The 15,456-nt window shown below is 46.4% G+C and overlaps 1 protein-coding gene across 1 annotated transcript in view; it reads right to left on the bottom strand.

The window, feature by feature from the left end:
• mast1a (microtubule associated serine/threonine kinase 1a) overlaps nucleotides 1-15,456 on the bottom strand; it is a 43,688-nt gene that overhangs the window by 21,844 nt on the left and 6,388 nt on the right. The window contains exons 5-8 of the mRNA XM_085356595.1: nucleotides 13,845-14,005; nucleotides 5,414-5,489; nucleotides 2,365-2,574; nucleotides 2,174-2,275 (exon numbers count right to left, since the gene is read on the bottom strand). Of these exons, the coding sequence (XP_085212721.1) occupies nucleotides 2,174-2,275; nucleotides 2,365-2,574; nucleotides 5,414-5,489; nucleotides 13,845-14,005 (549 nt within the window). The remainder of the gene's footprint in view (nucleotides 1-2,173; nucleotides 2,276-2,364; nucleotides 2,575-5,413; nucleotides 5,490-13,844; nucleotides 14,006-15,456) is intronic.

Genomic DNA, 15,456 nt, shown 5'->3' with positions numbered 1-15,456 from the left:
GTTTGCGCTGCTGGAGGATAATATTCTTGCAGCTAACAGCCTTCTGACTGTGTGACATTTTCACCAAATCAGACCTTGTGACTGACTTGAATGCTAAATGAACTCTACGGACATGGACAAAATTTCATCTGTGTGTGCCTTCTCCTCTCTAACCCACGGGCCGTGAAGATCTAAAGTCCCCTCCACATCCTGCCTGACCCTATCGACCTTTTCTGACGGTCGCCTTGGTAACAGAAAGATGAGCCGGGAGGGTTTGGGAGGAGGGACCGCACCATCAATCAGGGAGCTGATATTCAGGTGTGTCCTGTGGATGCAGAGAGGCTTGTTATTACTAAATAAGTTTTGTTGAATTAATGAATCAGCATGTCAAGGACACAGCTCCGTCTTGGACTGGATTTGATGTTCTGTTGTGAAAACGAACAAGTTGAGGAGGTGGGAAGAACGAGAGTGAAAAATATCCTAAAGCAATAATCATGCAATTTGCAGCAACACAGGATGACTGATGTGCTGAATGACACAGCTTGAACAAAACCATGACCTCCATGTATAATACAGTGTGTTTCAACATTCATACACTCCCATGTGTTAAGAATGCTGTAGGTAAAGCAACGTTTACGGGAAGCAAGAGAATGGATTGTAGCAGCTACTTCCAAATGCAAGCAAAGGCATGTCAAGAGAAGACAGGTGTGAAACAAATAATGGTACATCTTCTGGCTTGGTTTAAAAAATATCACAAATTCATGGCAATCTGGCAACTGGTATGTCTAAAATTTCAAATTTTTACATATAATTAACAGGGGAAAAATATGACATGCTACTAAATCACATCGTGATGAAGTTATTTGTACTCTGATGGTCAATGTCAGTATTTCTTTTAAAAACGTGTTAGCTAGCTACCTTTGACTGCTCCCTTATCACAAGGGTCACCACAGCTTGTAGCTGCGTATGTTTGATTTGGCAGTTTTATGGCAAATGAAGCTCCTGATACACAGTATTTTATGCTGATGTTAATGATAGACGAGGTTTGGACCTCTGCAGTTATTTAAGCAGCAGAGCATTTGTGACTTTTCACACTATGGACCTCAGCACTTTAACTTTATGTAGTCAGACATTTCATGGCAGAGTGGCTGTTGTTCCTGAAGGCTTGATTTTATACACCTGTGGCAATAGGGGTTGAACTACCTGAATTCAAAGATTAAGAGGTGTTGTGCATTGCCTTTCTTGTCTTTTATAATCTTGCTTATTTCATCTCCATGTTCCACTGGATTGGGCCTGTATCTCATTACCAACTGGTGATAAATGTGTTATGTGTGCGCTGAAGTTATGACAGAATAAAAACAAATCAAGCAGAGTTGGTTAGAGCTTCAAATATGCAAGATTCAACACAGGAAATGCAGGGAATTTAAAGGCCCAAATTGCTTCTGAATTCTCTAAAATCTGAGACAGGGGTGTTTGCCATGTTTGATGAAATTGTATGCAGATTTTCTTTTTTAGGTGTAAAAAAAAAATCTTACTTCTGTAAAAATGTCAGGGTTAACGGGGAAAAAAAGCAGTAGCAATGGGATACCCCAGGGGATGGTCTGAGGTCAGTTGGTTTGAGGTCTGTTGCTATTTGGCAATAACTTACCACAGACATCTTCTCTGGCTTAGTAGCCAAAATGTTGGCCTCCTAATGCTGTGTAGAGACACCAGTGTTGCTGTAGTTTTATCTGTAAATTTGGACCTTTATCCTGTTCTTTTTTCACAGTTTTATTCCACCACAGTTTTATTGCTGCAAACACTACTTGTTTATACTTGTAAGTTGCAAAAGTGAAACACATAAAGAAGACATCCTGTCTTGTCTTTCTCTGTTAATAACATACTGGTAAAACAGATGCAACATAAAAGATTAAACAAAACTTGAACCTTTCCTGACTGGAGTGGCAGCATAGCTTCCTGCAGTGACACACTTATGTTTCATCTGTTCAGAATGAACGAACAGTCGACACTCTGCCCTACTTTTAGATTCTGTAGTACCAGTTCAGCATATTCGACCCTCCGTTTCCATGTGGGAGGACGGGAGTATCTTCGAGCAGCTCAATGGGGTAGAAAATGCCTCCAGAAACAAAGAAAGTCTGGATTCTCGATGTGTTTGAAAGTTTAGCCACAATCAGATAAGCAGGGCGGAACTCACCAAGCACTCCAGCAGCCTGGCAGGACGAGATATGATGATGAAGAGCTTTTTGACAAGCTCGATGACGAAGGTGAGCTCCGAGCTCTCCGAGCGCTTGTAGACCTGATGAAGAAAGACAGAAATTTGGAGAGACAGGGTCAGTTAGCGAGGTTTGGAAGCACATCACATCAGATTCCTGCTACACAACTCACGTCGTGCAGCATCTTCTCCAGATTCTCCTGCAGTTCACAGAAGTAAACGCTGGTAATGACGCCCTCGCGTGATTTGGTCAGGCAGTCTCTGGCTAGCTCGGTTATCTGGTGGTGGATGAAGCTGAGAACCCCGTCAGCCAGTGGCAGAACACTCTCTGGGGAGTAGTTCTGGATGAAGTCTGCCAACCTCTCTTCCATCTGAGCTGTGGCCTGATTAGAGACACAACAGTGGTTAATAGTCAGTGAGTGTAAGATAATACGATCACCTGTCTTTATCTCAATATACGGTGCTCAGCCAGCTCCACACATTCTATATAAATGTGCTACTTTAGACACGACACTCATTGTTTTCTGAACAAGCCTTTGTGGAAGGGCCTTGATGTTTTTTTGCACTTCACTGTTCATTCCCTGCAGAAAAAAAAAAGATTTTTTAGGATGTTTCTTTCTCAGGCTGCAGAAACTCAGCTCAGCTAAGGCACCTCAACGAAAGTGATGTGTGAAGTGATGTAACACAACGTGACGCGCCCTGTGTTCGGTCCTTGTTCATTTGGTTGCTATTGCACCTCTTTTGACTGTGTTATTCTTTTTAGTATTTCCATCATATTCATAAAACTCAAACCTCAGGAGGAGACCGACAACCACATTAGACTTTGCAAACTTGTGTGTATAAAGGCTTATCTTGATTTGTTGTCACTTTTTCAACCTTCATATTGAGTGCATTTTTGTGCTTCCAATCTGTATGTATTTCAGCTTGCTATAATTATGCCACAGTAAAGTGCTACTTTAGAGAATTAATGTGCCTTTTCTGCCTATTTTATTTTCAGAAATTACCAGTACTCATGTATGGTGAAGCAAACAATTATCTGGAAGGATGCTACTATTATTTTCTAATAAGTAAAGACATTTAATGGTCATTATAATTAATTCAGCTGTAGGGCTGGGCCATATCATACCGTTCACGGTAATACCGGTATAATGTTGGGCAACGATAAGAAAATGAAATATCGCGATAGAATATGAGTAAAACGCGCATGCGCAGTGCCTTTGTTTTCATACGCAGATGGCGGAAAAATCATGGCGGCGATGGAGAATGAGAAGGGCGAAAGCGGATCGTTGAATGAAACGAATGAACCAGAATTGGTTTGTAAAAATGCTGCAACTTCAGTGGTGTGGAACTGGTTTAGCTTTCGTCCCTCAGATACACAACAAAGCACTATTTTTGGTAGAGCATGCTAGCGGGCTGTCGTTATTACCGTGTTTTTTGGAAAATACGGCATTTTTCTGAAAATCGACAGCGCCCCTTATAATCCCGTGTGCCTTATGTATGAATTCTGGTTGTGTTTACTGACCTCGAAACGATTTTATGTGGCACACGGCGCTCGAAAATCTGTCAAATGTTTTAGTACGACTTTGCTAAATTTTTAGATAACTTTAATGCACATAAAAAACAGCTGCTTGTTTAAGTGAAAATACATTGATGTTTTTGGGGTTTTTTTGCAAGTTGTGGAGTTGTAAAGTATTTTGTCTAGTGTCAATTATATCGTGAGTTATATCATTATCGCAAATTTTCAAATGTATATCGTGATAAATATTTTTGGTCATATCGCCCTGCTCTATTCAGCTGACAGGTTAACTCGCCCAAATATAAACAGATTTCTTGGGAAAGAGCAGGGAGAGATCTAGAGGTTTCATTAACTGGAACCTCTCCTCAGTGCTTGAGTTTTATACAGTTGTTGCAAGTCTTTTTCAAGTATGCAAATGATAACTACTCCTACAGTAACATTAAAAAAAATACAGCAATATTAAACCTGCATTCACCAACTTGGGATTTGTGAGTGGGACGACTCGTGCTGCTTCACAATGCATCACTGTGAATGAGCAGGATTATAATTTGTGTGTGTGTGTGTGTGTGTGTGTGTGTGTGTGTGTGTGTGTGTGTGTGTGTGTGTAGGCAGGTGTTTGAGGACACCTGCAATGTGAAAGATTTCCTTGCACACACTTCACTGTTCATCAAAATGGTTGGCTCCCTGAGACACCGAGTCATGTTTACACGTCTCAGAGTCATTAAAACACATCTAATTGACTTTTTAATTATGATCTGCTAAAGGACTTTAGACATGGATGACCTTTTAACAGCTTACCATGAACCATGTAATAAATTAAGAGTGGTGAGCATTGTTTAAAGTACCAAGCACACAGATACCTGCTTGTTGTAAGAGAAGTGTGCATTAGGAAATCTGTGGCAGCAGAAAACCCTGAAAGTGGAATCCAGTACTAACTGAAAATGAGTAGAAATGGGCACAGAGTGTGCACTACACTTTGAAATAATTACATGTTAAATTCTAGTTTTGAAATGGTTTAAAATAGGGTGTGTGTCATTCATTTTGAAGCATTTTTAAACACAGCCATGAACCTCAAACTGGTCCTGGTCAGTAGTCACTGGTCTGCTGGTTGGTGTAGCAGCAAGTAGTTTAATTGGTGTATATGCCATCAATGTTTTGGTCTCTGCAGTCCATCAGGAGTGCAAAAGAGGGATGGCAAGCTTCATCATGTCACCAAAGTGTGCTCAGGGAGAAAGCTTGCAGTGTCCATTCGTCTCCCTGCCTATAATTTCTATATATTCATACTCAAAATCTGTTTAAAGCAACATCAGGACCTTAACTCAGTTATTTGTTCCCTCTGGAAATAGAACTTAACATTTTACCTTTGAATTATTTTAACATCATCACAGTAAATAAGCGCAGCTTTTATCACTGTCTGAAATTCCAGGGAGCTGCTTTGCTGCTTTTTTTGTTTTACTTCTTGTTTTGTTTACATGTTCAGCCCCTCCAGCACTTTTAGATCATCGGCTGCTTACTTAAAACAACAGATTCTTGCAAATAGTGACTCACTTTGGATAAAAGAAATATAACAAATATTTTAAATGTAGCTGAGAGATGTCTGTTGCCAGTATGCATATTGTGTATGTGTGCGCTCGCGTGTGTGTGTGTATTTTGAGGTGTGCGTGGAGGTACAGTTTACACTTGCGTATTTGTTGTGCGAGCCTGACCTTGGGGAAGCGCTCCTTGTAGACATGGTTCATCATCACTATTTCATTGTCATAGCAGGATGGTGAGCGCCCCGGGCTGAAAACAGACAAACAGAGAGCAGGAGTGTAATATACAGCACCGACTGAGCAGAACAGAGTGAGAGGAGGCAGCCCAAAGAGAAGCAATTCTGTATTTTTCACCTGAACGGAGAAAATATTCACCGCACTCCCTCATGTCTGTCCTGTTGGTATATAACGCTAATAAACCGATCAGAAATTCAGTACGCCACGTTTCTATTATGGACGCAGTCCCTTCCTACATCTCCTCCATCCTGACCGTGGCAAAGATGTCACAAGCATGTAAACATGAAAGTTCAGCATATGCTTTCACAAGATGTAAGCTAAACCAACATATGGCAGCAAAAGTCTACTTTGTTGATTTTATTTCTCAGGAACTGAGCTGATCTACACATCTGTAAAGAAAAAGGAACTGATAAAAAGTCCTTTATGGGAAAACACATTATAATTTAAAATCAGAAATCAGAAATCAGAATGGGTTTATTGCCAGATGTTGAGGTTTACAACATTAGGAAATTGCTGCGGTGCTTCAGTGCAGACAATAAGAATTAAAGTGCTATGTAGAAAGAAAGATATGTGCATGAGATATACATGAGATATATACATGAGAATAAGAATTATGAGTGCTACGTAGAAAGATATATACATGAGTGCAGGTGGTGATCAGTGCCAAACATGAAATGATGCAGTTACACAGCGTAGGGTCATATGTTAGTGGCGGGGACAATCATGTGGTTATTGTTCATGTGTCCAACAGCAGAGGGGAAGAAACTGTTCTTGTGGCGAGAGGTTCTGGTGCGAATGGACCGGAGCCTCCTGCCTGAGGGGAGCAGGTCAAACAGACTGTGTCCAGGGTGAGAAGGGTCAGCTGAGATCCGGGCTGCACGCCGCAGTGTCCTGGAGGTGTACAGGTCCTGCAGAGATGGGAGTCTGCAGCCAATCACCTTCTCAGCAGAGCGCACAACACGCTGCAGTCTCTGTTTGTCCCTGATAGTGGCTCCAGCGTACCACACGGTGATGGAGGAGGTGAGGATGGACTCGATGATTGCAGTGTAGAATTGCATCATCGTCCGTGTTGGCAGGTTGAATTTCTTCAGCTGCCTCAGGAAGTACATCCTCTGCTGGGCTTTCTTGATGACGGAGGTGATGGTGGGCTCCCACTTCAGGTCCTGGGTGATGGTGGTACCCAGGAAGCGGAATGAGTCCACAGAGGTGATGGGGGTGTCAGTCAGGATGATGGGGGGGAGTGGGGCTGTGTGCTTCCTGAAGTCCACAATAATCTCCACTGTCTTCTGGGCATTCAGCACCAGGTTGTTGTGGCTGCACCAAGACACCAGACGTTCAACCTCTCTCCTGTAGGCAGACTCGTCCCCGTCCGAGATGAGCCCAATGACGGTGGTGTCATCTGCGAACTTGATTAGCTTGACAGACTGGTGGGTGGAGGTGCAGCAGTTGGTGTACAGGGAGAAGAGCAGAGGAGAAAGAACACAGCCCTGAGGGGAGCCGGTGCTGATGGTCCGGGAGTCCGAGACGTTCTTTCCCAGCCTCACGTGCTGCTTCCTGTCCGTCAGGAAGTCAGTGATCCACCGGCAGATGGGATCAGGCACATTCATCTGGGAAAGCTTGTCTCGGAGATGGTCTGGAAGGATGGTGTTGAAGGCAGAGCTGAAGTCCACAAACAGGATCCTGGCGTAGGTTCCTGGGGAGTCCAGATGCTGCAGGATGAAGTGTAGGGCCATGTTGATGGCGTCGTCTACAGACCTGTTGGCTCTATATGCAAACTGCAGGGGGTCCAGGAGGGGGGCCGTGAGGGTCATGAGATGGGAGAGAACTAGGCGCTCAAATGACTTCATGACCACAGATGTCAGAGCCACGGGTCTGTAGTCATTTAGTCCAGTGATCCTAGGTTTCTTGGGGACAGGGATTATGGTAGAGGACTTGAAGCAGGCAGGCACATGACATGCCTGCAGTGAGGAGTTGAAGATGCCAGAAAACACTGGGGCCAGCTCGTTTGCACAGTGTCTGAGGGTGGCAGGAGACACACCGTCTGGGCCGGGAGCTTTCCGAGCATTCAGACTCTTAAACTGCTTCCTCACACCTTCTTCATGAATATGAAGAGTTGTGGTGGGAGGAGGTGGTGTGAAATCCTCTTTTGTGTGGGGTGAGGGGGCGGGTGTTGCAGGTGAACAGTTTGAAGGTGGTGATGGCTCTATGGAGGGGGGGGAGGTGGGGGAATGGGTGTCCAAAGTGTCTCTATTGTTGGGGCCGTTGGAGGTGTGAAGGCTGCCTGATGGCTCGTCAAAACGACAGTAGAAGTCGTTGAGGGTGTTGGCCAAGAGCAAGTCATCAGTGGAGTGGGGGGTTTTAGGCTTGTAGTTTGTAATATTCCTAAAACCTTTCCACACAGAGGCCGAGTCATTCTCTGAGATCTGCTGCTGCATCTTCTCAGAGTGCTGATGTTTGGCAATGTCCACTTCCTTAGTGAACCTGTACTTGGCCTCTCTGTAGCAGTCCCTGTCTCCGCTTCTGAACGCCTTACTCTTTTCCAGCCACAGCTTTTTGAGTTTGGGAGTAAACCAGGGTTTGTCATTGTTATAACTCACCCTGGTGCGTGATGGCACAATGCTGTCCTCACAGAAGTGGATATAGGAGGTGACAGTGTCCGTAAACTCGTCCATAACATATACACAATAAGGAAAGTCTGCGAGCTGATTTTATCTAGGCCAGGAACTGCTGAGGAGCTTAATATGAAAACTGAATACTGATGAGTAGTGATGTGTCGGATGTAGTTAGGACATGTTGCATCCAGAGGGGAGGCTATAATAGGTGTGGTTGCAGGGAGTGTACACCAGAGGTGTCATGGTCCTGGGTCAGTGACCCAGCGCTTTTAGTTTGTATTCACTTTCTAGTTGATGATGATGATGATGATGATGGTTTGAGTTCTATGTGTTATATTCAGTCTGCCTTTGAGTCTGCGTCTGTGCCTCTGTCTATGATGTCACCCCATCTGTTTGTGAATCTGTCTGTTTAGTTCAATGTCTTGTCTGGTTCCATGTGTCTAGGGTTTCCTGTTTTACTTTGTAGGTCTGCCTCGTTATGCCCATTAGTTCCAGCTGTGTCCCCTCCTGTGTGCCATTTCCTGATTACCTGGTGTGTGTATTTATAGTTGGTGTCTGCCTGTGCTCCTCGTGGCGTCGTCTGCGTTTCTCTGTGAACCTCTCGTGTAGTCTGCTCTGTTCCATGTTTCTTCGTGTCTCTCTGCCCCTCGCCTCGTGTCCTCCATTTTGCATTAGTTTTCCCAGTTTAGGTTTATGTTCGGTTCTGTCCACACCTTGGTTTTCTGCACTGTAAATAAAACCCACTTGCACCTCCGCCATTGTCTGCTATTGGATCCTCCTTTCTCACCCTCCACACGACTGCCACCCCAGCCGTGACAGTACGACGCCAACACAAGATGGATCCAGCAGCTTTGTCCGGAGAGAGTGACCTCGCACGCATCCAACGCCTGATGGACTGGGTAACCCACACCACCAACGCACGGGCAAAAGTGGTGGGGTTAAACGCCATCGAGGCAATCCTGGAGGGAAATCCCTACCTCTGCCAGCTTAAGGGAGTTTCAGCCTTCGTTTGCGACCTGCATAAAGCCCGGGGGGTGGTGCAAACTCGGGGATCCACAGGCTTTGTCCAGCAGCAGCGGGCTACAGCCGCCCCGGAACGGCCACGTCAGCTTCGCCCGCCGGAGGAGTTACCCGGCCCGCTGGAGGAGACTTTGCCCAGCCCGTCGGAGCCGTCGGCAGGGAGGAGGCGACGATCGCGGCGTCAGCGCGTCACCCCGCAGCCGGATATCAGGACTTCAGAGCCACCGGCTGTGGTTAGTGGGAAGGACCCCTTGTCTGTTTTGGACTGTGGGACAGTTTATTCAGGGGCTTTGTTTGGTGCGGCAGATGACAATGAGAACTGTTTGTTGCCTGTTCATTCTCCTGCTCGGCTGTCTTTGCCTTGTTTAGCTGCACAGCCGCAAGCTCGTGTAGATGCACTGCCGCAAGCACGTGTAGATGCACTGCCGCAAGCTCGTGTAGATGCACTGCCGCAAGCTCGTGTAGATGCACTACAGCATTCAACTCGGCCCCCGGCATCCCCGCTAGCCCGGTCATCTATGCCGTCTCCGTCTTCACCGACTCCCTCTGTACGGGAGGCTGTGCCTGTGCCTCCCATTTTGGACTCTTTTTCTAGTACGCATTATTCGCAGAGAGTCAAGCACGTTAAAAATGCAATCGTCCCTCAACAGCTGGCTAGTTTAGAGACTGTTACTTGCTCCAGGGCCTCACCAGAAGCTAAGTTACAGCCCTCAGCTGACTCTGGACCCCTGGAGGCTAAGAACCCAGCTCAGGACTGCACCCGGCTGTCGCTGCCTGAGCAGGGTCGGTGCTCCGCGCAGCCGCAATCCGATCTGTTCCTGCCAGAGGCCCGTGTGCCTACTGGTTCTGATCTGTCCCTGCCAGTGGCCCGTGTGCCTGCTGGTTCTGTTGCGTTCCTGCCAGAGGCCCGTGTGCCTGCTGGTTCTGTTGCGTTCCTGCCAGAGGCCCGTGTGCCTGCTGGTTCTGTTCTGTCCCTGCCAGAGGTCCCCGCGCCTGCTGGTTCTGATCTGTCCCTGCCAGTGGCCCGTGTGCCTGCTGGTTCTGAGACTGTTTTTGCTGGGGGGCCCGAGGAGCCCGTCCAGCCATCTGCCTGGTCAGCTGGGGGGCCCGAGGAGCCCGTCCAGCCTTCTGCCTGGTCAGCTGGGGGGCCCGAGGAGCCCGTCCAGCCCTCAGCTGCAGTCTCATCACCAGCTGCAGTCTCATCACCAGCTGCAGTCTCATTACTCTCGCCTGGTCCAGCTTCCGCTTCCTCATCAGCATCGCCTGGTCCAGCATCTGGTCCAGCATCTGCTTCAGCATCGCCTGGTCCAGCCACCGCTTCAGCATCGCCTGGTCCAGCCACCGCTTCAGCATCGCCTGGTCCAGCCACCGCTTCATCCTCATCAGCTGCTTCGTCTGGTCCAGCATCTCCACCAGCAGCCTCATCCACGCTTGCAGCAGCAGTTTCATCCATGCCGCCACCTGCTGCAGCGCCTCCGTCTGCATCCTCCACGCCGTTGCCTGGCCCGGCCTCTGCTGCATCCTCCACGCCGTCGCCTGGTCCGGATTCAGCATCCTCAGCGTCGCCTGGTCCAGCGCATGCTTCGGCTTCATCCGCTTCACCTGGTCCAGCCACTGCTTCATCCTCGCCTGGTCCAGCCACTGCTTCATCCTCGCCTGGTCCAGCCTCCGTGTCTTCATCCTCGCCTGGTCCAGCCTCCGCATCACCTGCAGTGGCCTCCTCTTCAGCATCCTCATCAGCTGCTTTGCCTGGTCCAGCTTCAGCATCCTCATCAGCTGCTTTGCCTGGTCCAGCTTCAGCATCCTCATCAGCTGCTTTGCCTGGTCCAGCTTCAGCATCCTCATCAGCTGCTTTGCCTGGTCCAGCTTCAGCATCCTCATCAGCTGCTTTGCCTGGTCCAGCTTCAGCATCCTCATCAGCTGCTTTGCCTGGTCCGGCCTCCGCTTCTGCTTCAGCCTCGTCTGGTCCAGCCTCTGCATCATCGTCTGGTCCAGCCTCTGCGTCATCGTCTGGTCCAGCCTCTGCGTCATCGTCTGGTCCAGCCTCTGCGTCTTCATCCTCGTCTGGTCCAGCCTCTGCGTCTTCATCCTCGTCTGGTCCAGCCTCTGCGTCTTCATCCTCGTCTGGTCCAGCCTCTGCGTCTTCATCCTCGTCTGGTCCAGCCTCCGCTTCACCTGGGGCTGCAGGGGTCACGCAGCCTTCAGGTCCCCTACTACCACCTCCACATCGTCGGTCATCTGCCTGGCCGCCTGTTGGGCATCTCCGCCACCGTGGACGCCCTCCTGAACGCCGCTACTGCCTTCCACGTGGCCGGCCTCCGGACTTGTTTCCACGCCGCTGTTGCCGTCCGCACGGTCGGCCCCCAGAACTGTTTCCACGCCACTGCCTACTGCGTGGCCGGCATCCGGACCTGCCCCGTTGCCATTCGCATGGTCGGCTTCCTGAACTTGACCATCTGGGCCTTTTTTGGACTCTGTCCCTCCGTCCTGGGCCCCCTCCGCCCGCCCTGGTCGGGTTGTTTTCTGTTTTGTTTTGGTCCATTTTTTCGTTTCTGCTGGGCTGTCTGGTGCCAGCCCTTGAGGGGGGGGGGGGGGGTACTGTCATGGTCCTGGGTCAGTGACCCAGCGCTTTTAGTTTGTATTCACTTTCTAGTTGATGATGATGATGATGATGATGGTTTGAGTTCTATGTGTTATATTCAGTCTGCCTTTGAGTCTGCGTCTGTGCCTCTGTCTATGATGTCACCCCATCTGTTTGTGAATCTGTCTGTTTAGTTCAATGTCTTGTCTGGTTCCATGTGTCTAGGGTTTCCTGTTTTACTTTGTAGGTCTGCCTCGTTATGCCCATTAGTTCCAGCTGTGTCCCCTCCTGTGTGCCATTTCCTGATTACCTGGTGTGTGTATTTATAGTTGGTGTCTGCCTGTGCTCCTCGTGGCGTCGTCTGCGTTTCTCTGTGAACCTCTCGTGTAGTCTGCTCTGTTCCATGTTTCTTCGTGTCTCTCTGCCCCTCGCCTCGTGTCCTCCATTTTGCATTAGTTTTCCCAGTTTAGGTTTATGTTCGGTTCTGTCCACACCTTGGTTTTCTGCACTGTAAATAAAACCCACTTGCACCTCCGCCATTGTCTGCTATTGGATCCTCCTTTCTCACCCTCCACACGACTGCCGCCCCAGCCGTGACAAGAGGCTTCAGCTATTAAAGAAGCTGCTGCACCCTGGAGATGCTCAACACACTGGAGGCTGGACTCGCTACTGATATAATAACAGTGGTGGAAAATACCCTAACCCTAAGTACAGAGACATCAGTGGTGTGCTACAGTTTGAGGCACTTGTACTTCTACTTCACTGCTTTTCAGAGGAAAATATAAAAACGTCCTCAACCATTTATCCTTAACTGTTAGTTTATTATTCTAAACTGTTTATTATAAATAGGGACCAGTTTAAACTGTTTATGTACGTTCTTAGCAAACTGCACATGACAGCTGACATCTTAGAGATAATTACTGGTTATTTTTTGTTGCACTGGTGGAAACAGTAGACAGATTATTCACTTAAGTAGAAGTACAGCTAGTACTTGCATTCTGAAAGATTTAGGTAGAAATATTAATTTAATTTCTTTTAGGTCAAAGTGAAAACTAGTGCTACCCCTCAGCCTCCTATTAGACACACCTATGGTATCAGTTTGAAGCTCCTACGTTGCCTCTTTGTTGAGTTATCGCATTCACAAACGTAGGTGTCCACGTGGCTCGCCGCCCCGGCAGCTTAACGACAAAAAAAGTACAAAGTAACTCTTCGAGGGGTATTCCTATCCGCTAGTTTTGTGAAAAGCTAACTGATCAATATCTTTGTTTTTGTTTGTTGTGTGTCATGAAGCTGCTAATGGTACTTTTTTCTGTCACAGGTCCGTCTTTGCTCTCTTCCCTGCATCTCATCTCTGCGTCTTTTACGCCAGTCAGAAGCAATAAGCACTGATGCTGGATCCACCAACAGGATTGTCTTTCATGTTCCCTCTATTTAGGTTCAAATGGGTTTAATGTGTGAAAGGCAAAATATTCTCCTAAAATGTGTTAAAACTAGAGCCTAGAGTGGTAACAGTAAAGTAGATACTGTTACGAAAAGTAAAGAAACATGTCAGAAGAATAACTAGTCATGTAAAGTGCAGGTACCTGAAAACTCAAGTAACATATTTGTACTTTGTTACTTTCCACCTCTGTCGACTGTGTCCTGCGTACTACTGCAAACCTATCGCTATACCATGATAAAGGGACATTTTACAGTGTTGCATTGGTGCCGGTACAGCAAGGACTTAAGTACTGTTTATTAAGGTAGACACATCTTCAAAACAGAGCATGATGTGTTTGATGAAAAGGCCTAACAAACCTAATGTCCCCTCTTTGTAAATGCGAGCTGCACCAAATAAAGCACTGGCACATTCACAAAAGGCGACTCATCTGAATTAATGACTGAGAGCACTCCACACCTCTTAATAACAGAAAGAAGTTGGTCCTGCACAGTAACTGAATAAAAATCGCTTTTATCATCTTTAATGGCTGCTAAATGTCCTTTGATAACAGCTTGCCATGTTGAATTTTGGCTAGTTTTGTTATGTCTTACACAGAATACTCAAACATTTACAAATAAAGCTTTGATGTTGACATCTTTATTCTCCAGTGTCACACAGGAGGGATGGGATCCTTTACTTAAACAGTCTTTTGCCCATTACCTGTCACGCTCTCACCTGAGGCTTCGGGAGCGAGGACGGACGTGCGGCGAGCGGCGCCCGCCGTCGTCGTCTGTGATGCTCTCTGTGCTGCCAAAATGCTTGGACAGGAAGTGCAGCTCATCCATGGTTGGCTGGAAGGGCAGCTGGTGCAGACGTTCCTGGGATGAGCTGGATGACTGGAGAGACATGAAAAGGAGGCAAGGTTAAAAAGTGAACTGGCCGTCGTTTGATTTTTTTTAAGCCTCTGTAAGAGCTGCAAGATCAATAGTTTAAAAATAGACATCCAGTGATGAAAAAGAACATCAAAAACAAAGAGAAGAGAAGACAAGAGAAGAGAAGAGAGGAGAAGAGAAGAACAAGGTGTACTATAATGTGAGTGGGTGTAACAAAGAACTGAAACGAAGAAGAAACCAAGTTAAAAGAACAAGGAGAGAGGTGGCGAAACAAGAAAAATATCCAGAAGGAGTTGGTGTAGGAGTGCAAAACAGAGTAACGCAGACTGAAAAACAGAGCAAAAAGACTGCAGGGAATCAAAAAATCACCCCGAGTAAAAGTTGACTGCTGGTTAAGCATCTCATGCCTCTGGGCGATTAATGGCAGCGCTGCCTGGTTTTAAACAAAAGACTTTTCTACAGCACCGAAGGAAAAAAACAGCCTGGATCAATGGGAGCCTTAATGAACACATCTCCCAATGGGACATAATGGTTGGCTTTGGCCACACAATGATTTCTGCTATAAAAATCCATTAGAAACTCTTTTCAGGTCTTACTCTCGCGCAGGCTGAAGAAAAGTATAGAAATTGCAATGCTTAGAGTGCAACATGATCAATTAAGAAGTTCCCCAAAGACAGAGCAAGATTGAAGAATGAGGGGAAATGCCACTGAACATGATGGATGTCATGAATAAATAAAAGTTTATATGATTTGGTTTTGCTACTTCATTTGGAGCATTTCTCCAACTTGTCAGTCTTTCTTCACTTCTGCTTACTTACTACTAAAGAAAAACAAATATGATAAATATCTCCAACATTTAGTTTTGTTATTATGGTGGCACAGCTGAACCACTGGTCATTCAACCTTAATGCTTCTGACCTTTAATGGCTTTGAGGCTAAACAGAAAGCGAAATTAGTCTCTGCATGTTTTTCCTGAAATATATTTTGAAGAATATGCAGATTCATTTCAGGTGCATCGGGCTTATAAATGGAGTGAGAAAGATTTGCCGCTGAGAATAGCCTGAGGAGGAAATTTTTGAAGATCATAAAAAATGCTTGGCTTTAACAGCTTTATAGGAGAATATAAAGTCAGTCCCAGAATGGAATATTTACTGGAAGCATTGCCTCTATATAAAATGATTCTTTTTCACTGCATTTACTAAAAATCTCAAAAAAGTGAATAGCAGCAGATCCTTCCAAAGAGTTGAAAAGTGTGGCTTAAAGATTCAGAATCATGATAAAATGTGTTATAAAGTCACTACTGGTTTAGGGCACGAACATAATAAATTACAAAATAGTCTCAGCAACATATAGGTTGTATGCTTAGAACCAAATGCACACAGCACTTATAATGGTACAAAAATACCAGGTTGTATGAGCGGAATGCATTTACCATTGGATTGTGTATTGACACT

The sequence above is a fragment of the Diplotaxodon limnothrissa genome, linkage group LG6 (assembly GCF_057381915.1).
Source record: "Diplotaxodon limnothrissa isolate DT_005_m linkage group LG6, D_limnothrissa_male_GT1.1, whole genome shotgun sequence".
Classification (NCBI taxonomy): domain Eukaryota; kingdom Metazoa; phylum Chordata; class Actinopteri; order Cichliformes; family Cichlidae; genus Diplotaxodon; species Diplotaxodon limnothrissa.
Note: the sequence above shows the minus strand (reverse complement) of the source record. Positions and strands in the feature narration are given on the sequence as shown.